Consider the following 24,765-nt stretch of genomic DNA (forward strand, 5'->3'; position numbering starts at 1 on the left):
CCATGTTGCACATACTCCACAGAATGCTGATGTGCACTGACTCCTCTCTGATCTGTATTAAAACAGCTGAGCTTCAAAAATACGGATATCCTCTCCTATAAAGTGTACTTTTGTTATACCCATATCCTTAAGGTTCACTTATTCCTACATCTACTCTCTTTACTTTCTTGAGGGATGATGGTGGTGGTGGTGGTGGCGGTGGTGATGATGGTGGTGGTGGTGGTGGTGGTGGTGATGATGATGATGATGATGATGATGATGATGATGATGATGATGATAATAATGATAATAATAATAATAATAATAATAATAATAATAATAATAATAATAATAATAATAATAATAATAATAATAATAATACCCTTCTATGTGGAAGCTGCATTTTTAATGCTCCCTCTTCACGCCCGATCGGTTTTCTTATTAAATTAAGGGGAGCTTCATTCACACTCTCTGAATTATCCTGACTGTGGCGAGGTCGCTTCCTATTTGGGCAGAAGCCTATGCGTTTGGCTCCATGGAATAATTCTGGTAGGGAAGGACGGGCTTCTTAAAACAAAGCACAGCCAAAGACCCTTCAGAATGTAGAAGCTGCCAGCCGGGTAGAGAGCAAAAAGCTTGGTGACTCTGTGACTATTTTTACAAAACCCACACTGTGGCTTGTCGGTTTCCTTAGCGAGATCTTTCTTTCAGAGCTGAATCGCCCGGCAAAAACCTGCCTGGAGCTCTTTTTTTGCTCTGGCTTTATATTGGAATGGAGAGGAACATAATTATTGTCTATTTTTAAAACTATCCTTAGAGTAAGGGCACACAAGAGCTACCACTCTAGGGTAAGGCGGTCGTCTGTCTCATCTGCTGGACTTTCTCCGAATCCAATCTGGCGGTCATCAAACACACGTTAGAGCTCTGTGGCCTACTGGTCCGTACTGGTCCTTGGCTCAAAAGAAGAGGTTTAAACAGGGTAGAATTTGCGTGCGAACAGTGGCTTCACTCAGGACTGAAGTGTTATAGCTACCAGTTTCTCGTTTATATATATATAAAGGAGTGTGTGTGTGTCTGTGTGTCTGTGTGTGTGTGTGTGTGTGTGTGTGTGTTTGTATTGTTTTGAAGGCCACATGGTTATTTTCAGAGCTCAGGGTCTCTGTCCGTCCGTCCGTCCGTCCGTCCCCCCCCCCCCCTCTCTCTCTCTCTATCTATCTCTCTATCTATCTATCTATCTATCTATCTATCTAAAGCAAACAACAGACAGGTAATTATTCTTCTTCAGGCTGTGCACCAAGTTCTTGTGGATAGTTCAGAAAATTACATACATTTATTAAAGTCTCAAACCCTCTTGGTCATTGCTGGGGCCAGATGAGCTTCTTTTGATGTCTAGAGAGGCAGTCTGCAAACGGCTTGTGCGGTAGGGGCGGGCGGATGTGGTTTGAAACTCCTCCTCAGCCAACAATTTGGAATTTATCACCCCGTTTACTCACAGTGGTGATGTAACTTAACCAAAGATTGTAGGGTAAACAGAATGATGTTTCTGTGGTGACACAATCAGACGGTGGGCTGATAAAATCTTGTCACTGAATACAGCTGCTGAAATCCGACTATTATCGTCCTAGGGGCAGTATTAAACCTAATAAAAAGCATAGGTTATTTCTACTTTTATTGTTTCTTTTTCCAAAGAAGGCCACAAAAGAGAGGGATCACAAGAAATGTTCTCAACTAACAAGTTGTGAGACTCTGTCTGGGTTGACAGAGCCCCTACCCTATAGGCTTCTCTCATAAACAGCCCTAGATTTACAGATTGTTTATCCATTCTGGCAGATAGTTGCATAGCTGGGTGAATGTTCTGTGCACAGCAGAAATTCCGGGAAAGACGTTCTGCTGTCACCATCCAGCTTTCTGGGGACTGCAGCTCTTCACCTATGCTGGCTAAGGCTGATGGGAGATATAGTCCAGAAAGAGCAAGAAGGCCACAGTTGCCAACCCTGGTTCCATGATTTGATGTGAAACTAGAAACCTCAAGATCTTTTGCTTCCGTTTTATAATCATTATCATGAGAGACTGTGTATTGGCAAGGGCTGTATCTATCAATTTATAATAACTTGTGGAAAACAATACAGTACCCTCAACCCTGAGTGCTCACGGGAAGGACAGATCTTGAAGCTAAGGCTCCAATACTTTGGCCATCTCATGAGAAGAGAAGACTTCCTAGAAAAGACCCTGATGTTGGGAAAGTGTGAAGGCAAGAGGAGAAGGGGACGACAGAGGATGAGATGGCTGGACAGTGTCATCAGAACTACCAACATGAATTTGACCCAACTCCGGGAAGCAGTGGAAGACAAGAGGGCCTGTCGTGCTCTGATCCATGGGGTCACAAAGACGAAACAACAACATTGTGGGAAACCATGTATTTATCTATAGAAACTACAAACTGGTCTTTACTGAAATTTTAGGAAAGATATAAAAAGAGATTGAAACAAACATGCAACACAAAGTTACTGTCAAAGGCAAATAGGTTGGTGGAATTTACCCGGATAATAGTGTGAAAAGGATCCTAAACGTTGTGATGGACCAAGCCCTGAGATGAGGGAGCTTTCCAAAAGCTGCTTGACATTGTTGTTCATATGCGGCCGTTTTGAAGGTCGGAGTGTCTCAGCCGCTTTGCAACGTTGGCATGCCAAGCAGCTGAGTTTTTGAGGAAGATAGTGCCCATGCACATAAGTCTCCAACGAGTGAGTCAGCGCATGAAAAGTGTGGAAATGATTCCCTCTGCATGTGGAAACCGAGGGGCTTTCTTGGCGGGGCGGGATATGGAAAATCAAAGCAAGGGTTGCCCCCATATCTCAGTGAGACCCGGCTGAATGCACCGTGCTCTTCTGTGGCGGTTCTGGGAATTGGATCCCTGTTGTCAGGCAGTTGCGCATGATGCGTGTGACCTCCTGGCAGCTGTTCTTTCGTTCTTTTCTCTTTTCGAGCTTCCTTCCTTTCTGCTTAACTTGCTTGGCTGGACAGGAGGGTGTGGATGGATGAGAGGAACCCTAGGCAGCCCCCGCCAGCCAGTCAGCGGCGGACTGTGACTAAGCTGAAACTCTTGAGTTGATATTTTACTTTGATGGGTTTTTTAATTGAAAGCGCCTCAAATGCCGGAGCCAAAGGTCGTTTTTAAAAATCACAAATAATGCATCACCCCCACTGACAACCCTGTGCTGTCGGAGTCCTCTTTTTGCAGTTTTTCTTCCCTGTCTCCCCCACCCCGTGTGAAGCAGGTTTGGTGGCGAGGGTGGCTGTGATCACACGAAACAGTGAACCAGAGTATTTGAAAAACTTAGCAGGGTGTGCGGAATCGATTGTACTGCTTCCTTCTCTACTGTCTGTCTGTCTGTCCATCCCTCCATCCATCCTTCTGTCTGTCCCTCCCTCCATTTCTGGAGGAGAAAGGGAGGGAGGGATGAGGGGATGGATGGAGGGCCAGCTGCACAGTCCCAGGGCACCCCCAGAAGAAGGGAAAGTTCAACCTCCGTGTTCTCTTACCTGGAAAACCCTGAAAAGAGTCACCATAAGTTATACAACATTTTTCCATGTATAAGACGCCCCCATGTATAAGACACCCCCCCAAAACTTTTCTAACCCAAAATTAAGAAATCTAAGTGGGGCTTAGCAAGTGTAGGAGGAAAGGGATCAAAGCGCTGCAGGATCGCTTTGATCCCTGCTTTGCCCTCCACTTGTTTTAGTTCTCTCCTCAGCTTACTTCCATGTATAAGGTGACCCTCAATTTTTAGTCTGAAGATTATAGACAAAAGTTATAGTCTTATACACAGAAAAATATAGTAAATGTCTTGACGGAGGATGATCATGATGATCTTTATCACAAGGAAAATGGTCATATGCAGGTGGCCCTATATGACTTGTTAAAAAGAGTTTGACAAGAGTAATGTAACAGTGTGACAACAGCTTTCCTCTCTAAAAGAGATCTTCATAATTTGGAGTTTCTGACCAAATGGTCCAGGGTTCAGAAAGATTCACTAGCAGAATGGATTCTGATTCTGCAGCCTGCTGATTCTGCCAGCTTCCTTCCCTTTCGCCCTGTCATTCTCAAGCATCCCTTAGAGGCGAGCTGGGGTCGGGGAGAGGAGGAAAAGGCAGTTGCGTGGCTGTCTCATTAATCCGAAAAGCTTTGGGAACGTTTAAAATGGTGGCTGAGAGAGGAGGGGAGTGAAAGACTAGATGCGTTTTGGGGTGGGGGAAGACAAAGAATAAGGGATTCAATCCTAAGAAATCTGGCTTCATCTTAATGCAGGGTATCTGGTTTAAGGAGATTTGAGCAGCCACCAGGGCGAAATTCTTTATTTGCAACATTTTCCTACTGCAGCCCTAAAAAGCAGGGCTGTAAGCAAAACTGTATCTTTTTTCTTTCCTTGATGGAATCAGCCGGGCTGTTTCCCATCCAGTTTAGTGGAAAACAGAGGTTATTTATGCTTGAGGCCAGCTGTTCATGACAGAGTGATTTCTGATAAGACGAAGAACGCCTCCTATTCTTTCTTTCCTGTTCTGTCTCTCGGCTCAGGCACACGTCCCACCGTGCTTTTTTTTTTTTCCCTGGCCTTTAATTCCATGTGGAAGAAATAGTCCTGGTTTTCTCCATTTCATTCTGGAACTGCCAAAAGACCAGGTTGGTGCTGAAACCTGCGCACGGCTAACCTCACATCTGGGGTCGAAGCAGGAACAGATGCCTGAGCGAAGCAGTAGTGATGTTGGCCATCTGGTTCGGTTTTTCTCTCCTCCGAGGCTGGTGGGCTGGCTAGCGTATACTCTCCCTGAGACACTGGATGTGAACAGAGTGGATTTGATTTCACTTGGAAATGACTGAGGTTGACTTAATATTCATCTCCCTCAGCGTCAAAAACATCCCATGTTTATTTTTCAGTGATCCTGTGAGGAAGGTTTGCTTTGGGGTGTGTGAAATGGATGGCGCATTTTGTACATGACACTGAAGCTAAGAGAATAGTGTAGAGCAGTGGTCCCCAACCTTGGCCCTCCAGATGTTCTTGGACTACAACTCCCAGAAGCCTTCACCACCACCTCTGCTGGCCAGGATTTCTGGGAGCTGAAATCCAAGAACATCTGGAAGCCCAAGGTTGAGGACCACTGGTGTAGAAGACTATTAGGGGTAGAGTAGATTCAGAAGATAACTGTGTAAGTTTTCACTTGTGCCTTTTCCCTAAGAAATTGTTGCTTTTAATTTCTTTTAACTCCTGTATCCTTCTGTTGCCCCCTTTCTTTTAACTATTCCTTCAGAGTACAGTCTCTACATTTCCAGAGAAATCTGCCACAGGCCATGTGGTCTGTAGGATGATCAGTGGAGGAGAAATGTGATTGTCTTCATGCGTTGGCTGGATAGCTCAGTGGTTTAAGGCATCTGGCTATGGAGCCAGAGGTTGGGAGTTCGGTTCCCGCCTGGTGACTCCTTGACAGGGGCTGGACTACATGATCCATAAGGTCCCTTCCAGCTCTGCACTTCTAACCAAAACTGGAACAAGCTGTTCATGTGGGCAAGGCATGAAAGCTGACCTGGCTGGATGCTCTTGTCATCTCAGAAACTTCTCCATCAGTGTTGGGACCAAAAATGGCTTATCTTCTTCTCATCCATGAATGACCTAAAGAAAGCAAAGAGGAAAAGGCATATATTCATAGTATTAGGCAAACATTCCTTGCTTATTGTTTCTGTGACCCCATGTAAGGTAATGGTTTGAGTGTTGGGAGATTCAGATTCGAACAATGACATTCACCTCTTTCTTTCTCAACCTTATCTACCTCTTGTTCAGACGTCAACATGGGATGAGTGAATGGGGGGGGGTGAGCCATGGACACCAGGGGTAATGTATTGAGCTTTCGGAGAGGCTACAGACTCCATGAACACATATATTTGAGGTGATGCTGCTTGTTGCATCTACCATGTCCCATTCACATGTGCAGATTGCTTCTTAACATCACCGTTTTTGAAATGTCATCTATATTCCACCCCAATGGATTTTACTGAGATTTGTCGCCGGGTCATCCAGGCTTATTCTGTGTCAGTAGGATTCATTCTTTGTCGGACTGAGCCATGGCTATCCTCTGGATATGAGGGCAGAGCAGAGGGAGCTCGTGAGCCATTGTGCAGAATCCGACTCTCTTCCTGGCGCGGCTTCCGTGACCCCAGAAAGATTACATCAGTAACATATGTGATGACAAAGAGCAGTGATAAGTCAGCATTAGCCCATCTGCTTCTTCTCCACCCATGGAGAAGTCGCATCATGATGTGCACCCAATGTATCTGGATCCGCTCCTCTGAAACACACACACACAAACATTTCCTCCCCACACTTCTGCATCATTCTTTCTTCAGTGCTCATTTTTCCAAGTCAAACAGGAAACCAGCTGGGTTTTTTTTGGTGGGGGAGAGAAAGGAACAATAGAGGGGTTTTACTCTTTAAACTCAAAAAACGCTTGAGTAGCAAAAGGGGCAGAAACGCTTGCCGGAGAGTGTGGGAACCTTAGTGAGTTAACCTCGGAGCTCCTGTGTTTGATGGCACAGGTGTTCTCAGACCCCAAGCTCATTCACCTCTGGTGCTGATGGATGGCTCTTCCTGTATCCCTCCCGCCTCCTCTCTCCCTGGGTCTGTGCAGGAAAACACAACTTTAGAAAAAACTTTTGTGGGTTCTAATAGAAGGTTTAGACCACGGGGAGGGGGAAGAGAAGCTGGCAAGTCAGAATGGCGGGCATGCTCTTCCTAGAGGAACTTGTCTTCTTGCGCCAATGGGCACCAGACCATTCTAGAAAAGTGACTTTCTCTCCGGTTGCTGCCTTTGGTAGGAGGCTGTTTGCCAACCAGAATTCAAGGGTGGCTGCATGAAAAAGAGGAAGAGAGCGTTAATCACTGGGTAGCAGAGGGAATTTCAGCAGGTAGAGCTGGTCATGCAAGCTACCCTAGTTGAAGTGCCCTCTTCCAGACACTTAGTCAAGCTACATGCCTTGGGGCGACTTGAATGGGAATGATCCTTAGCCAGTGCGCCCGGGGCAAGGATGTATAAGGGAGGTGCTGAGCTCTTTTTTGGCCAGGTGGCAAGCTGCTCTAAAACCCAAGGGCCTTTACACGAGCCCTTTGGATCCTGGCCACTGTCACTCAGCCAAAAAAAAAAAAAAGGTTTGGATAAGTAATCCAGAAGGTTGGGAGAGGTTGGGAGTTCGATTCCCCCACTGGGCCTCCCTGACAGAAGCTGGCTGGACTTGATAATCCATAGGGTCCCTCCCAGTTCTGTAATTTAAGATGATGATGAAGACTAGGTTTTGTTCAGTGCCCCACACCCTCTTTGACTTTCTACCTGTTTCCTTATACTTCCCACGGCTAGTACGTGCACTGCCGTTACCACTTCCTCCTTCTCTTGGTGAACTGGGACATTCTGGACTGGTTCCCCTTCCCCTTGCAGCAAACCTTCCCTCCCGAACCTCGCCCACTTTCCGTCCTTCTGATGCAGTGGCTGGGCATTGTCCCATCTCCCTGCCCACCTCCCCGCCCCCACCTCCCCGGCTGCTTTGTTCCAAAGCTCTATAATACAACCCATTGTTCTGAAGTCTTGGGTGACTGGATAACTCTAGCAATCTGCTGCGTTGGCGGCTTTTGTCCACGGGAGCATCTGCCCGCCCCCATCTCCTGGCAAAATGGAGCTAAAGTGCCCCCCTTTCCCATGTGCTGCGGAATAAGCCGAATGATGTGTGCGCACATGGCAAGAGGGGATACGTGTAGGAGCGCAGAACCTTGACTGCTGGATTCTGTTGTAGCCAGGTCTTAAGAGATCACACATTGGTGGATGTGTAGTAGCTGCGTGCATGGAAATTTTTTTTCCCCATACCTGTTTCAGCAGAGCTGTGAAGCGTGAAGGGTTTATTAGCTGAACTGTTCATTTCCGACATCTCTTCCTCTCTCATCCCACCCCCACCTCCAAGGTGAACACAAACTTTCCTTGTCGCTTTCCCCCCTTGGATGGTTAGAGGTGTGTTTTGTTTCATTTCAGGTGTTTTTTTTTGCTTGTCTGGGCTAATGCAGAGGTGTACCTGAACCGCCTGAAAAGTTGTAGTACAAGATGTAAGCAGAGTTCCCCACGAGGGCGAAAACTCTGCTGTGGGCCAGACCTCAAAACCAGGTGAAATTTCATCACACTCTGAATGCTAAGGTTGCAGGGAGGGCATCCGACTCTGCTGGCTGCACCAGTGCTATGCCTCAATCATTGTATGCCATACTTATGTTAGCTCTTGTCAGTTGAAAATACCTCTTTGCTTTGTCAAATACAGTGGTGCCTCGCAAGACGATGTTAATTCATTTCATGAAAATCACTGTCTTGTGAAAACATCGTCTTGTGAAACGCGGCTCCCCATTGGAATGCACCGAAATCTATTTAATGCGTTCCAATGGGGGAAAAATCATCGTCTTGCAAAAATCGCCCATAGGAAAACCGTTTTGCGAAGCGTGGACCCAGCTGTCAAAATCGTCGTCTTGCGAAAAACCGTCCCCCCCAAAAAATGTCTTGAAAGCAGGGACCGAAACATCGTCTAGCGAAAATTGCCCATAGGGAAAACCATTTTGTGAAGCACTATAGCAATCGCAAAAACCCATTGTCTTGCGAATTAACTGTTTTGCAAGGTAATAGTCTAGCGAGGCACCACTGTATTCCTGCAAACATAGTAATAAACATGTACCACCAATTCTGACTTACGGTGAACCTTTTCAGGGTTTTCTAGTTAGAGAGTACTTAGACGTTTTCTACCGTCTCCTTCTTCGGGAGGTGCCTGGAACGGTGCAGTACGCCCAAGGTCACACAGGCTGGCTCTTCCCCAGCGGGGAATTGAACTCCCAACTTCGAGAGGCCGAAGCCGCTGAGCTGTCCAGCCAGCTATCATACACAGCCTGCACGTGTACAATACAGTTATCACCAGAGAGAGAATCCAAGGCATACTGATAACGGAGCAGGGAAAGACCAGTGGCTAAACAACATCTTGTCCAAATTCTACCATGGCCATATCTGCACAGAATGGTGAGCCAAAATTTGCCATATATTCTTGCTTGGTTTACCCACCAGTGCAAGTAGCCAAAAGCTCCCTGTCATGTCTAAACATGGGGTCCAACTCTTATCTTGCCTTTACAGGCCAGAATTTATAAATCAAGAACAAGCCACCATACTTATCTGAATGCAGTTGACAGAGGGGAATTTTTGGAACCTAAGCATGGTTAAAATGCAGTTGACGAAGTGTGATTTTGGAAGCTAAGCAGGCTTGGGCATGGTTGGGTGGGAGACTCGCAGGGTGATCTCCAGATAGGGCTAAGAACAGATCCTGCCTGGAGCCGTGGAGAGGTCAGAGTTGATGGATTCGGTGGGACCCATGCGTCAAAGAAGATCCAAGCTGCAAAGTGTGCATTAAGCTAGGACACTGAATTCAGAGGTTATGGCTAGCTTTCTATTATCTGTTTAGTTTAGCCACTCAGCACAAGTAGAATTATGGAGAGTGGGCTGCCTATAGAAGCACACAGCATGCTCGCAGTAAGCCAAGACAATCCAAAACCATGGCTTGTTGTTGTGTAGGAAGGAACATGGCTGAGCCATGCTGGTGTGAGTAGGTTGACGCCGAATATCTTCCATCTGGCTCTTGAACCCCCCGTTTGTGAGCGCAGGAGGGAAAGATGGATGTGTTTGCTGCTAGGCATCTCAGGATGAGCAGTAAGGCAACCTTGCAGAAAACTTGGTGTTTTTTTTAAGGGCGAGAGAGACTGCGCAGATTCGAAGCTCTAAAAATTCATATTCCTTAATTCCTACTAACATATTACGAGGAAAGCACAAAGCACCCCAGATAAATCTGTTCATAAACGTAATGGGCTGCACACCTAAGCTAAGCCACGGAGCATTAGCAGAACATAAGAGATCTGAGCTGGAAGTCCCCCAGTTAAAATCTCCAGACCCCGCTGTGAACTCTGTGGGTGACTTTAGGAGAATGGCTGGTTCGTGGCCTTGATGCTGCCTCCCAGCCTCCAACCTTCCTAGCTGCAATAGGAGGATGATAGGTCAGTATTATCTACAGGCTTGTTGTCAGGATTATGGCGATAATAATATATGTGAAGTGCTTTGAGCAATGTAAATACTAAGTACTTCTATTATTAATATGAATGCAGTCTGCTCCTCTCCTCCTTAGTCTCATCCGGCTGGAATGGCTTCTCTCACGTCTGCAGTAATGATTGTGCAGGATAATTCCAAGGTAGCAAAGTTCTACAGGCGTGTGCGTGGGTGTGTTTCAATTAATTTTATTATTAAAAGGAAGACGGATCTTACCTTTCCACAATCTTAACGACTACAAAGGAGGGAACAAAAGAAACACACCTGTATGGAAATCAAACCCTATTCAAAACAGATCGTTTCACAGATCAGCATGTGTGGAGGGTAGAGGAAAACAGGAGAGCTTCTGCCATGTGTAGATTCCGAAGGGAGATCTCACACCTAGAAAGTTATGTTGATTGCATGCTAAGCGATTAACACAACCCTGTGACATTAATGTTTCCATAAAAACCAGATGCCAAACTTTCGTCACCCATCCAGATATTTGAGTTAGCGGCAGTCGACAATCTGGCGGGTCGACAAAGTAAAGACAGAGCATTCTGACGATCTAAATGTTGATTTTTTTTTTCCCAAGGAGAATCGTAGAATGATTGAGTTGAAAGAGGCCGATAAAGCCATCGAGCCCGACCCTCTGCTCAGGGCAGGAATTCAAATCAAAGTTGGTTTGACAGATAGTGGTCCAATTTTCTGTTGAATGCCTCCAGCATTGGAGCGCTCACCGCCTCCCGAGGTCATCGGCTCCATTGTCGTACAGCTCTAACAGTTAAGAAGTTTTTCTTGATATTCAGCCAAAAACTGGCTTTCTGTAGCTTGAACCCATTATTACTTGTCCTGCATTCTGGGATGATAGAAAACAGCTCCTGCCCCTCCTCTGTATGACTCTCTTTCAAGTATTTCTCCATTATTTTCAGTTTTCCCTCATTGGGCTTGGTTTCCAGTCCCTGGATCAGCTGTTTTGGCCTCCTCTGAACTCACTCGAATTTGTTGGCCTCTTTCTTGAAGTGCTATGTCCAGAATTCGATGCAGTGCTCAAGATGAGGCCTAATCACTGCTGAATAAAAGGGGAACTTGTGCCTAATGGGATTTGGAGATTTGTTCTGTTATTGTGGCCTTGTATTGCTGTTCATTATCATCCCCACCACGTGTCATCAGATCAGTTCTGACTTATGATGAGCTTTCCCGGGGTTTCTTGATACAGAGTACAGTGGTGCCTCACTAGACAATGAGAATCCATTCCACTGAAATCGCTGTTTAGCGAAATCAGTGTAGCGAAAAGCATTTCCCCATTGGAATGCTTGAAACCTGTTTAATGCGTTCCAATGGGGAATCGTCGTTGCCTAGCGAATATCGGGCATAGGAAAGCCACTTTGCAAAATGCCGATCAGCTGTTTAAATCGCTGGCTTGCCAAGCTTAGGTCCCGAAAACACCCGTTTTGCGAGCGCGGAGGGAGCTATCAAAATTGTCGTCTAGCAAAAATCGGTTTGCGAAGCAGGGACCAAACATTGTCCAGCGAAATTCCCCCATAGGAATCACTGTTTTGCAAATCCCTCTAGCGATCGCAAAAACTCGATGTCTAGTGAAAAAACGGTCATGCGGGGTAACTGTCTAGTGAGGCACCACGGTACTTAGAAGTGGCTCCCCATTCTGAGAGTGCTCTGGGACTGTAGAGTTTGCTCAGAGATATACAGGCTCTTCTTTGGGAGACAAGGGGGAGGAATCCAGCTCCCAACCCCTGGATCTTCAGCCAGGTGCTTTAACTCAGACTAACCCGAAGACTTTTAAAAATATCTCATGGATGGATGGATGGATAGATAGATGAAGTGCCATTGAGCTGGTTCTTGTAGAAAGAAGTGGTTTCCTGTTTTCTTTTTTCTTTGGGAGTTCCCTGGGATGGTGCAGCTTGCCCAAGACCACATAGGCTGGCTTTTCTCCTAGTAGCTGCAGCGAGCAATCAAACCTCCGGCTCTTCAGCCAGGTAACTTAACTCTCCGAGGGATCCAGCCCATTCACTCTTCCTCAGTTTGCAGAAACTTGGAGTGAAACACTGTAAAGGAGATGCAGATTCATGTTGATGTGTGTTATTTTTCATGAGATCATAGCAGCTGGCTTGGAACCAATTTTATTTATTTGTTTTTAGTTTCTGCGCAGTTGGTGAATAGGAAAAAAACACACACACAACCCCTGGAGCGAAGGACACTACCTTAAGAGAGTCCATGCTTTGCTGATTCTCTCCCTCTCTCTAGCGGTTGCTCCGGGGTTCCTGCGGGAAGCATCTATTTTCGCTATTTAGCTAGCAAGCACCGTGAACAAAATGGGCGCAGGGTGTGCGTTAAATGGAGCACGGCCTAATTTGCTATTGTAACCCTGGGAGTCCAAAACGCTGGTGCGAAGCATCTTCTGCGTGTGGATCTGCATCTCCGGCTTGCTGGGGCTGCGTTGAGTCGTTCGGATGGGCTTCACCCTCCAGGGGCCGCACTCTGCAAACGGCTGGCTCTCCTCTTTTTACTTATTCATGGATCGCCCGTCGGAAAAGATCCTCATCTGTCGAGACACAGTTGTTGCGAATGCTCCTTTCCGGCAGGCTGGGATTTTTCAAAGGTTTCCAGCTAGCATGAACTTGACAGCCTCTGATTCCACTGTATCCACTTCAGAGCAGAGCAGAGAAGGAAATGTTCTGATGATCGGCAGCAGGGGTCAGCCAAACGCAGCCGACTCCTCTTCTGCAGGGTCTCCTGGCTGATGTTGAGGCCACCTCATTCCTCCAGAGCCCTCCCAGCCACCCTGAACCATTGCACCCCACCAAATTTTCAATTTTTTTAAAAAAAGTTTTCTGCTTCTGGGCATATTAATAATAATAATTGCATGCCATCAAGTTTGACTAACGGCAACCCTCTATAGGGTTTTCTAGGTTCTCCTGTGACTTGTTGCTGGTGTTTAATCTATTAGCAAGCCACCTTTATTCTTTGGAATTTAAAACAGTGCACAGTGGTACCTCGCAAGACGATTACCCCGCAAAACGACAAATCCGCATGACGATGAGGTTTTGCAATCGCCATTGTGGTTTATTATTCCTCTCTTCCAGGGGCACTTCTGGAACTAGGCAGCTTGCCCAAGGCTACACAGGCTGGCTCTTCTCTCAGTAGGAATAATGGGGAATTGAACTCATAACCTCTGGCTCCGCAGCCAGAAACCTAACTCCTTGAGCTATTCAGCCTGTGCATAAACAAGCAAAAGATACCTAGAAACCAAACTTTTCTATTGATACAGATAAATGTCTTGTGCTCTGATTAAAATCTTAAAACTGCAGAGCTGGAAGGGAGGCAGAGTGGAGAATCGAACTCTGCAACCAGAGACCTAAATCCAGATCAACCTGTAACAGACAAGATTAACTTCTTCTTTAAAAAAAAAAAGCACCATCTATATGCCTACAATCTGGTAGCCATTTGTCTGTTTATTTTAAAACTGTGTTTTTATTTCTGATTAGATTTCTTAGGGGGCACCAAGGCCATCCCGTAGACTCAAAGTAACTGGTCCTTGGAGTAGAAAATTTCATCTGTCAGGCATGGAGAGGAGGAACATTTGCAATCTGAATAGCTTGGGGAATTTAGATTTCTGGACTACGACTTCCAGAACTCTTGGCTAGGGGATGATGGGTGTTATAAGCATTGCAAGTTGCCTTCTGTTCCTCCGTCCAGGAGACGAGGCAGTATTTTCAAACAGCATCAGTTCTACAGAAGAAGATGTCACCTGCGTCTTTTTGATTGCTGTTACAAGATTTATATGGGCTTTTCTGTTTCATCAGAGCATCTCTGTTTGATTCTGTTCCCTCTCTCTTCGATAAAGGCTGAATTTCTAATGCTTAGTAAACCTACTAAGCAAAATTCTTAGCAAGGTTTAAAAGTATCCACTTCTAGTTGTTACAAAACTAAGAAAACAAAACGAGGAGTCGTTTACAAAAGTTTGTTGTGGTGTTTTCCTTCCTTGCTGAGACTTGTAGCAAATATATAGATACTGTTTAGCCAGCCTTCCCCTCTTTCTCTCTCAACGTTTTGGAGATGTGGTTCCCAACCTTGGGTAACTCCGGCGTTCTTGGACTGCAACTCCCAGAAACCTTGGTCAGCACAGGCTTCTGGGAGTTACAGTCCATGAGCATCTGGGTTACGCAGGCTTGGGAACCACTGTTTGATAGCTTGCAAGGGAAGAAATTAGCACCTCTAGCATGCCAACTTGGTGTACAGCCAGCAAGTCGATTCTGAACCAGCAAACCGGCCAAAAAGCGGACGCATCTGCCCGCTGTGCTCTTCTGCCTCTTTCTTGAACCAATGAATACGGATTTGGGAAGTGCGCAGCTCCGCCCAAAGCACCTGCGACAACAGGCGGAGGGGACTCCTCCTAACTTGACTACTTTCCACTGAAAACCTGTGATTAAGAAGTGCCTATAAGGATTACTCTTCTTTTTTTTTTAAGGCAGCTGACTCAGCAGCATGCAAAATGTCTTTAGCTGGCTGGGTGGAGGCGATCTCGTTCCTTGGCTAGGATCGCTCACGTGGCCTTGAGATGCAGGACTAGTTTCTCAAATGGACACACCACGGCCAAGCACTGCTGGGAGTCTCTTCCCAGGGTGTGTGTGTGTGTGTGTGTTGCTCTTAGTCATGATGGCAATATTTTCTGCAACGTGCCATGAAATTAAAAAGTCCATATTTAGAGTCACTATAACTCTCAGAATGAGCTGCTGGGGAAAACGGTATATATGCATCTTGTCTTTTTTATTCCTTGCCTATGAACTAGCCACCCCCTGGAGTCAAGATGCTCAGCGTGGCTTGATCCAGCATTATACGGAAGGCTAACTTATTCTTTCAGTGTATAGATATGTCACGTGTGTGTGTGTGTGTGTGTTTTGCATCTGCTGGTTTTGCTCACTGATAAAACGGACCGATTCCTTCCCCCCCCCCCCAGCAGCCCGACTTTCATGCTTTAGATGTGGCCTCCTTTTAGGGCTGGAGTAGAGACCCCCCCAGAGGTTTTAGACTTGGTCCCAGAAGCACCAGCTAGTGTGGCCAATGATCAAAGATTCTAGGACTTGTACCCATAAACATCTGGTAGATCAAAGACACCCCACTCTTGTCTTGCAGAATTGCCTTCAGCTTGTTTTCGCTCCTAATGTAGGTGACGGTACTTTGAACGCTCTAAATGGTAAGCTCTGTAAATGGACTTTGTACTGCACCCTGTGTTTTCAAGCCGCTGATCTCCCCCCCCCCCACTTTCTGTTTTGACGGTTACAGTCTACTTGGCTCAGCCAATGACTGCTTCAGCTTTTCTGTTTGAAATTCCGTCAAATACCTTGCCTCTTTTTAACAAAGCCTGCCGGATTATTCCGTATGATCTCTGCCTTGAACGGCCTCCCGGAGTCACCTCCGTGCAACCTCAGTAGCACAGACGCCTTCCTGATCTCCTTTAAAAGTTCGTTCTCAGAATTCCCCCATGCCCTGGAAGCATTTGCATGACTACCTCCCCTACGTCTGACCTTGTCATTGTTTGATGGCTTTGATTTTTGCTGCACAGCCAAAGTACAGAGATCCACAGAGGAGAATAACTGCAAGCCCCCCCAGAGTCCATTACTTTCACATTAACTGGTACTCAAAGTCTGAATAACTCACTCTGGGACATTAGTAGGAGAAAGAATAAAAATATTTCTTTACTTACGGTTATTTGAAGCTACAGACTTTCTTTATTGCATACATATTTAGCAACCAACCAGACAAGTCAACAGCAAACAAACAACTGCTGTTAACAGAGGAAAGAGAGGGAAAGAGCACTCAGGGGCTCTTTTTGAATTCAAAGGCTGGAAGGACCAATTGGTTAGTGCTGGACAGATAGACAGTCACCCCAGTTCCTCCCAGTTACTACAGATAGCATGTCAGATTACAAATAAACCTCCAACAGTAACTAGGCCAAAGGATATGCAACTGAAGCCATTAAACGTTCCTGTTCCTCCTTAGTTCTTAGTGTCTGCATTGAAAAGTGAGCCTCTTGGGGTAGGGATACAGGAAGCTGCTTTAAACTGACACTGGTCAAGCAGAATTTGAACCTGGGGCCTTGCCCATATGAAGCAGACACTCTCACTGAGATACCACCCTCTCCCAATTCATGATAGTAGACCTGCTTAATTTCAGTGGTTTGCCATGGCACAGCTCTGTATAAAAATAAATACCAACGAAGATCTCCCCTGAATCCTTGGAGGGCTTTGCTGCATATTTCCTCTCCCCTTGAGGTGAGCACATGGAATGTGCTTTTGTAGATCCAGAGGGGGATCTCCGTGTCGTCTCAAGCGCAGCATGCATGGCACATGATCAGGGCAGAACTGGTGCACCTTCTCTTTTTTGGTCTTAATGGATGCCTAAAAATGCAGAGATGTTCATCTGGGGGAGAAGAATCTCTCGCTTCATCCTCGAAGAATTACGGGTGCATAACAAGACTCCCAAAGGGGACGTGGCAGCACTGCGGGTTAAACCACAAAAGCCTCTGTGCTGCAAGGTCAGAAGACCAGATGTCATGAGATTGAATCCACGCGACGGAGCGATCTCCTGTCGCTTTGTCCCAGCTCCTCGCCAACCTAGCCGTTTGAAAGCATGTAAAAATGCGAGTAGATAAATAGGTACCACCACAGTGAGAAGGTAACGGTGTTCTATGTCTAGTCGCGCTGGCCACATGACCGCGGAAACGGTCTTCGGACAAACGCTGGCTCTATGGCTTGGAAACAGGGATGAGCATCGCACCCTAGAGTCGGACACGACTGGACTAAATGTCAAGGAGAACCTTTACCTTTACCTAACAAGACTCCCAAACCTGGATTCTGTAATCTGTCCAATGCATGGGTGAGCAATCAGGGTTCTCCAGATGTTTGCAGCTTCTTAGGTAGGGCTAGGAGAGGAGTTTTTGAGCCAGGAACGTCCGAGGAGCCAACATGCGCGTGAAGCACCCGGGCAGAATAGCCCCTGAAACTTTCTTGCAGCCAGAAGAGTTAGATTTTAACTCTGCCTGGCTTCTGCACCTAAAAATGTCATCTCTCATTTAGGCTGTCTGCAAACCACATTCCACACTTGGGAAACATCGGCTTTTCTTCTGTTCCCCGCTCTGCTTTTGTCGGCAACCTTTGCTCCTGCTGCATTATGCAGCAGTCTCATTGCTGGCGGTGCGGCAAGCTGGCCTCCAGATGTGGCGAACCCACAGTTGTTCTCCGCTGCTCGAGATCCCTTCGGAATCCTCATGCCAGCTTCGTCCACCTCTAGTAGATCCCAGCCATGCGCAATCCTGGGTTTCCTTAATTGCCCATTTGCTATAAATACCAGAGTTTTGGAAAGTGATGCATTTGTTCATTTATGTCTGAAACTACCGTTTTCCCCGCAAAGCATGGCCGTTTTCCAGCCTCAAACACCTAATGCAGGTTTAGCGGTGCATATATGTCACCCTCCCTCTCTCCCTTAATCCCCACCTCAATATCATGTGGGAAATATAAATGCTGACCGACAGGGCTATTATTAAACATTTTGGACACTCTTCGGAGGTGGTAGTTGCTACTTCCTCGTTTCTGGATTAGAGATGGGGATGAATAAAGAAAAATGGTGCTTCATCAGGATTTGTCATTCGTCAAAGTGGATGAATGGACGAAGCACCAAAGTTTCGCAATGAATCGACGAATAGTCATGGAGTCATCTTTAAAGCACAGTGTCCCCCTGAACAGCTGATCCACAGGACATTGATGAGCAGACCGGCTCCAGAAGGGGACAGGTTCTGTTCCTGCAGCCAGCCTGCTTGTCATAGGCCCGCCAACATTGACAAGCCGGCTGGCTGCCGGAAGGCAAACCCCTATTTTCATTCCTGCAGCCAATCTGCACGAAGGGACAAATAAACATGGGTAAATTTTCTATCCATTGTGTTTGTTGGGGCCTCCAGACCTGATGAATACAAAAGGACGAATATCCCACAAATCAGTAATATTTCACGAATATCGTGATTCTTTTTTAAAGTCGTCCCCATATCTATTCAGGATTCATTCGCAGTCATGGTGACGGATTTGTAATTTTGGACTATAAGACTCAGCATTTTGAGAGTTGTAATCTAGAGACGCAAATCTGCATGTCCCTGTTGCTGAGCTTGAATTTAGCCAGAAGTCTTGTGTGATTTCTTCAAGATGTGACCGTTCAACTAGCCTCTTCTACAGAGTCATAAATATAAAAGACATGATGATACATGACAACACTAAGGGAATATTAAATGTTAGATCAGGGAGATAATTTTGGCTTTCAGGTAGGCTATATCCTCTAAAACAGTGGTTCCCAGTGCTGGGTCACCCAGGTGTTCTTGGACTACAACTCCCAGAATCCTTCAGCACTTGCTGTGCTGGCCTCGATTTTTGGTAGCTGCAGTCCAAGAACACCTGAATTACCCAGCGCTGGGAACCACGGCTCTAATCTAAAAGAAGTAATCAGTCTGTCTTCCATGAGCTGAGGTTTGTGACATATATATATTTATTCTTCATGCCAAGTAGATAGGTACAGAAAGCTTAATGGAGCTTCTGGGAGGGTTGGTGGTCTTTAGAGGTCCTGAAGCCTTGACCTTAGGAAGACCTTCTGAGTTCTTCCTCACTTTTCATTACACGCGAACAGTTGGATCATCCTCTATGGTAAAACTCAGTTTTGCAATCCTAAAATAACAGGAGGGCCTAGAAACTCGGGTTCCCGAGACGATGTATTTCATGCCCAGAATGAAATTCCTCCGTTGTTTGGAATCAATGAATGCCGGAGACCCTTAGCGTCAGGCGTAGCATGGGGCTAGGTTTCATTTCATCCTTCAGGAGCATCTATAAAAAGCCGTCTGTTATCCAGGAAACTCTTGCATGGCTGTGTGTTCAAATGTGTAGCACAACAGGCTCACGGTACATTCCTACGGATCTAATTCAGAACTACGTTTCGCTGGTTGCAGGTGGCTTTATCCCCAGATAAATAGGCAAGGCTTTGCAAGCTTTAGAAATATCTCATTATAAATGTGTTTGTAGTCATTATTAGCATCCCTGCCTGCTCATACTTACGGTTTGGCTTTTATAGACCTGTTGGCTCTCTTAAAGTGCTGCTGGAAAGCCAAAGCCATTTCTCAACTTGACGATGGCTTTTTCTCCCTCCAGTTCTCTTTGCCCAGAGGGTGAAGGTCCTCCATGAGGTCACCGGCTACATGGGCAAGGAGGTGGTCCTCCCCTGCAACTTTGCCACGACCACCCCGGACATCAAAGTCAGCCAGGTCACCTGGGTGAAGGAGGCCGGCGGCAGGAAGCAGAATGTGGCCGTCTACCATCCCGAACACGGCCCCAGCTACCCGATGAAGGGGAACCAGTCACGGATCCAGTTCCGCACGCCGTCTCTGGAGGATGCCACGCTGATCATCAAGCCTCTGCTGCTGATGGACGAAGGGACGTACACCTGTGAGTTTGCCACCTACCCTTTGGGCAACGAGGATGGCGTCACCAGCCTGACAATACTGGGTAAGAAGGAGCTATCATCTTCAGCATAAATGTTTGGGTTGTGGGAGGCATGATCTCTCTTGGTGAGTCCTTGTGGGCAATCAAGCTGCCTTCTGGTGAGAAAACCCTGCCTCAGGATAGATCAGTTGCTTATCATATCCGTGCACTCGAGATTTTTAATAGGAAGGAGGTCTAAAACATGCTATTGTTAATTGGTGATGAGAAGTTTCCCAAACACCTGATACAGACATGGAGTAAAATGGTTTTGTCTGTGAACAATTTTTCTAGCCTTTGCATTGTGTACTAATGTCTTTGCATAGAACCATGGAGTTGGAAGGGGGCCTGTAGGGTCATCCAGCCCAACCCCCTGATTAATGCAGGGGTCCAAGTTAAAGTATATTTGACAGCTGTCCAGCTGAATGATTCCAGTGTTGGAGAGCTCACCACCTCCAGAGGGAACCGGTCCCCTTGTCATTCTGCTCCAACCCTTATGAATTTTTTCCCCCTGATATTCATACACAGATCTGATTCTGGATCCGGTAACCAATATTCCCGTTGGACTTAGTGGCTTTTGTGGCCAATGTCTGTTTGTCGTTACTTGACTGGCAGTTCTCTCTTTTTCTCCAGTGGATTGGAGGGTTGCGGAATGTAGGTCTTGGATAACATCTTGGATTTTTTGCATGTTCATTGATTGGTTCTATTGTTTTGAAATTTTGTAATGCCACCCAGAGTTGACCGTTGGTCTAGATGGGCAGAGTATAAATCTAATAAATAAAATAAATAGGTATGTTTTTCCCCCACCCCTCTTCCCTTACAAGCACCCTGTGATGTGGGCTAGGCTCAAGAGTCCAACATCATGGCTAAGCAGGAATCTAGGTTCTGAGCCAATCTTGCCTGGCATGTCATCTTCCTACCCTCTTGCTCTGACTCAGCCTCCACCACCCCATCTGGCACCTTCCAGATGTGTTTGAGTACAACTCCAGTTATTCCCAGACCAGATGGCCAGATGGCCCTGGGGAAGATTGTTCTAACCACTATGTCATAAAACAGGGAGAAGTCCTTTGACCTTGTAGAGCTGTTGATTACCATCTCTTTCATCTCACATGGCAAAGAATTTGGGAAGCTAAAAGCCGTCCAGAAAGCAAAAGTCTGTGGAAACATAGTGTTGTAAGAGACCATCTAAACCATTTAAATCAATGGTTCCCAACCTTGAATCTCCAGATGTTCTTGGACTACAACTCCCAGAAACCCCGGGCAGCATAGCTGGTGGTGAAGGCTTCTGGGAATTGAAGTCCAAGAACATCTGTGTTAACCAAGGTTGGGAACTAATAATTTAGGCCAGCCTAGAATATTGACTATTGTAGAACATTCTGGGAGATTTTCCTTGGAAGCGGAGAGCCGGCTCAGCAACTCAGAAGTAGGGCTCCTGTTCTGGCTTGCTCTGCTGGTTATTTTTGGAGATGCAAATTATTTGAATCTTGACTAAATTCTGATGGGAGGGGATCTGTTCATTTTGAAATTGCTTCCTCGGGGCCATTGTGAACCAAGCCGCTTAAACGCTTTCCCTGCCTCGCCTGTTCCCCATGCTTCGAGGTAGCGGCGTGTCCTAATTCCTTGAATTCATTATCAGCAATTTGCCGTACAGTTCTGCAACCCGAGAGTGTAAGGAAAACAGCGGCGAGTTCTTGCTGAACAGGCTGTTTGAGATCCTAAGAACTCTCCCAAACAAACCCAAAAGGGCTTTTGATCTACCAACGTAGTGCTTTCTCTTCGCATGAAGGAAGCTCTCTGTTGTGTCTCATCAAGAAGGCTGTCCAGCTGTCACTTAAGACTATTTTTAATTTGATCTTATAGGGACCTCTAGGGGCGACGGATTCTTTCCTTCTACTCCGAGGTCTCATTAGATGGAGAAGTTCCTGGGGACGACCTCTTGTTAAGGGCATGACTGCCGTGCCCAGAAGCCACTCCTTTAGAAATCAAGGGTTATCCATTTGCTGGGATTCTGATGCAGCACAGCATCAGGCTTGGGATGAAAGATTCAGCTTACAGGGGGATGGATGTTGGCTTTCTCTTAAAAAGGAAAGGAAAGAAAGCAAGCTTACGTTTGTGAAGGCTTCTGCAAAAAGGTGCGGGCCAGCCTTCCAGTAACCCTGACAAATGGGTGTGATAGCTCAGACTGATGGGAGTTGTAGTTCATCTAAAGGACACTGCCTCGTGGGAGACCGATAAGGGCAACAGCTAACGAACTTTTGTAAGCCAACAGGATGGTTAATAAGGTTTCGTATATCTGGAGCTCTGAATTCAAAGACCTGCTTCTATCCTTGCTGCTCCTCATTAGCAAGAGGAGTCTAAATAATGCAGGTTATTTTCCATAATTTAAGACATGCGAGGGCCATACACCTCAACCAAGGGAAGGCAGAGGCCGCTCAAAGCTGCCAGTGTTGGATGGCCAGAATTGTGTGCCTTTCACCCAGCACGAAATGGCGCACCTCGAGATTTTTATTTTTTAAAGTGAGTCTCTTCTCTTTATGATTGTCGAAGGTAAAGCTTCATGGAAACTCTTCCCTCACACTTGGGCCTCCTCGCCAGCCGTGAGACAACTCTGCTCTTCTCTAGGATAGAAAAGAGGTTCCTTTGGCTGCCTTCCATGGCGTGGAGTGTTGAGGGTTTTAGCAAGAGGAGCTGGCAAGATCTGAGGATGCCCTCCTGGAAGAGATTCTTGCAACTATCTGTACATCAAAGCAGTGTTTCTGACGCAACCGAGGCTTCATCGTGCTTAGTCTGTGCAACTAGCTTTTAGCAAGAGTCACCATTTTTTAAAAAATAAATGAGCAATGATCATAGGACCCTCATTGACTCACTCCAGTTAAGAGAGAGACAGGAGCTTGTTTCTCTCTGCGTGTGGATATCAGGAAGGGCTTGGGCAAAGCTGTAATATTACAGCTGTTATTCATTCATTAGTTTGTTTGTTCGTTCAATTTTATTCAATTCAACCCCAGTTTTATTTAAAATATTTTTTTACTCTGCCTTTCTCCTGAAGAAGGACCCAAGCTGGCTTACATCGTTAAAAGGCAATGTTAAAGCTAACAACTGCAAATATACAAATACTAAAAGGGATCAAACAGATAACATACTAAAAAAAACCCACATTCAAAGCAGTAAGGCACAGCAACCCATTAAAAAAACCCACTCAGGCATCCAGTCGCTCAGGGAAAACCTGCTTGAAGAGAAAGGTCTTTGCTTGTTTGCAGAAAGAGAGCAAAGATGAGGCCATGCTTAACCTCCAGTGGGAGGGAGTTCCACAGTCTCCGGGAGCAGCCACAGGGAAGGCAAAGTTGACACAGTGCAAACCTGTGTGTGCTCTTTTTTTCATCTGGGTCTGTCCACCTTTATCAATAGCAATTCAGTCTCTCTGGGTCTTCTTCTCTTGTACCTTTTATTTCCATAAATAGATTTCAGGCTGGTTGGTTTTTTCCTTTCCCTTTTGTGCATATTAGGAGAGAAGGCCATTTTATACAGTTAGAAACATCCGCTGAAACGTCTCCTCCTTACCATTCTGATCACACAGTGAAAGAAAAATGCTTCCATGCTTCCCCTTTTCTAATGACTAGAGATGGCCACGAATCACAAGTTTGGCAGTTCGTGCTGGTTCGGTTTTTTTTGGCTAAACAGATGCTCAGCGCTTCCCAGCCCTGCCTAAGAGGCAGCGTGCCTGGAGGAGGCGAGGCAGGGAAGCCAGGGTGTTGCCTCTGAATGGGTGCCCGATGAAGGAGGCAAGGCTGGGAAGTGCCAAAGACCTATTCGGTCAAAACACGAACCAGCACGAACCGCCGAACTCGCAATTTATGCCCATCTCTACGAATGACAGAACTTCTCATTCTGGCCTTCTCCCTGAATGACTTGATTTCTGCCTGCGGGGAGCTGAGACTCTTCAGGAGTGAATCCAGCACACACTGTCTTTTTTTTACACACACCCCCAGGAGAAACACAGTCCAGTGCCCTACAACCTGTTTCGTCTCACCTTTCTCTCTCTCTCTTGCGCAGCCAGCCCCACCAATACTGCCGAGGCCAAAGAGGTGAAGATAGGCAACACGGAGCAGCCGGTGGCGGTCTGCACTTCCGCCCACGGGAAGCCGCCCGCCCGCATCACGTGGCAGTCGGCACTGAATGGCAACGCCAGCCTCTCTCAGGTGACGAACGCGGATGGTACCGTCACTGTCGCCAGCCAGTACAGCCTGGTGCCCACCAAGGAGGCTGATGGGCAGCGCATCACCTGCGTCGTTCAGCATGAGACCCTGACGCAGCCAGAGTCCATCCCAGTTACGCTGTCCATCTTGTGTGAGTGGCTCAGGGGTTGCGGGAATGATGGGGATGTGGAGGCAGGAGCTGAGCATTGGAAAGGATGATGCTAGTACAGGCTTACCTGAATAGTGTGGTTCAGTGGAAACATCATGTTTAATTTGATTTTCTTGGTTCCTCAACTGAAGCCTAAGCAAGCTGGTTATAGGAAGGTGAGAAAGCGCAAGGTTGCAAGGCCACGATTCCGGATTTGAGGTGGTGGAGTGGTTTCATAGAATCAAGAGTTGGAAGGGACCTCTGAAGGCCATCCAGTCCAACCCCCTGCTCAAGGCAGGAATCCAAATCAAAGCAGATCTGACAGAGGGTGGTCCCGTTTTCTCCTGAATACCCTCAGCATTGGAGCACTCGCTCAGCACCTCCTGAGATCATGGGTTCCATCGTTGTACTGCTCTAACAGTTAAGAAGGTTTTCCTGATACTTAGCCAAAATCTGGCTTCCTTTAGCTTGAGCCCGTTATTACGTGCCCTGCACTCTGGGATGATTGAAAGCAGATCCTGACCCTATATCGAATGGTCGGAACTGTGGCTACCCCTTTCATCATGGAGTGACATGAAAGGAACCAGTGAGAAGAATTCTGAGAAATTCTGGATGCTCTTTTGGACTCAGGAGAATGGTGTGGCTTTGGAAACAGACAGCCTGGTAGAAGCTGAGATATTTAGAGTGCTGCAAAAAAACCACACACACACCCTAACATAATTCATAGTATGCATTGCTGTGCATTCTCGATTCTATTCTATAAGGTGGGGTTGTGGATTTCAAAACC

At 46.4% G+C, this 24,765-nt stretch overlaps 1 protein-coding gene across 3 annotated transcripts in view; it reads left to right on the forward strand.

The window, feature by feature from the left end:
• The window catches only part of NECTIN2 (nectin cell adhesion molecule 2), a 78,558-nt gene that overhangs the window by 24,992 nt on the left and 28,801 nt on the right, over positions 1 to 24,765 (forward strand). For all 3 annotated transcript variants that reach the window (XM_072980253.2, XM_072980256.2, XM_072980255.2), the window contains exons 2-3: positions 19,311 to 19,664; positions 23,688 to 23,981. In XM_072980253.2, the coding sequence (XP_072836354.2) occupies positions 19,311 to 19,664; positions 23,688 to 23,981 (648 nt within the window). The remainder of the gene's footprint in view (positions 1 to 19,310; positions 19,665 to 23,687; positions 23,982 to 24,765) is intronic.

Source organism: Pogona vitticeps, chromosome 9 (assembly GCF_051106095.1).
Source record: "Pogona vitticeps strain Pit_001003342236 chromosome 9, PviZW2.1, whole genome shotgun sequence".
NCBI classification, from domain to species: domain Eukaryota; kingdom Metazoa; phylum Chordata; class Lepidosauria; order Squamata; family Agamidae; genus Pogona; species Pogona vitticeps.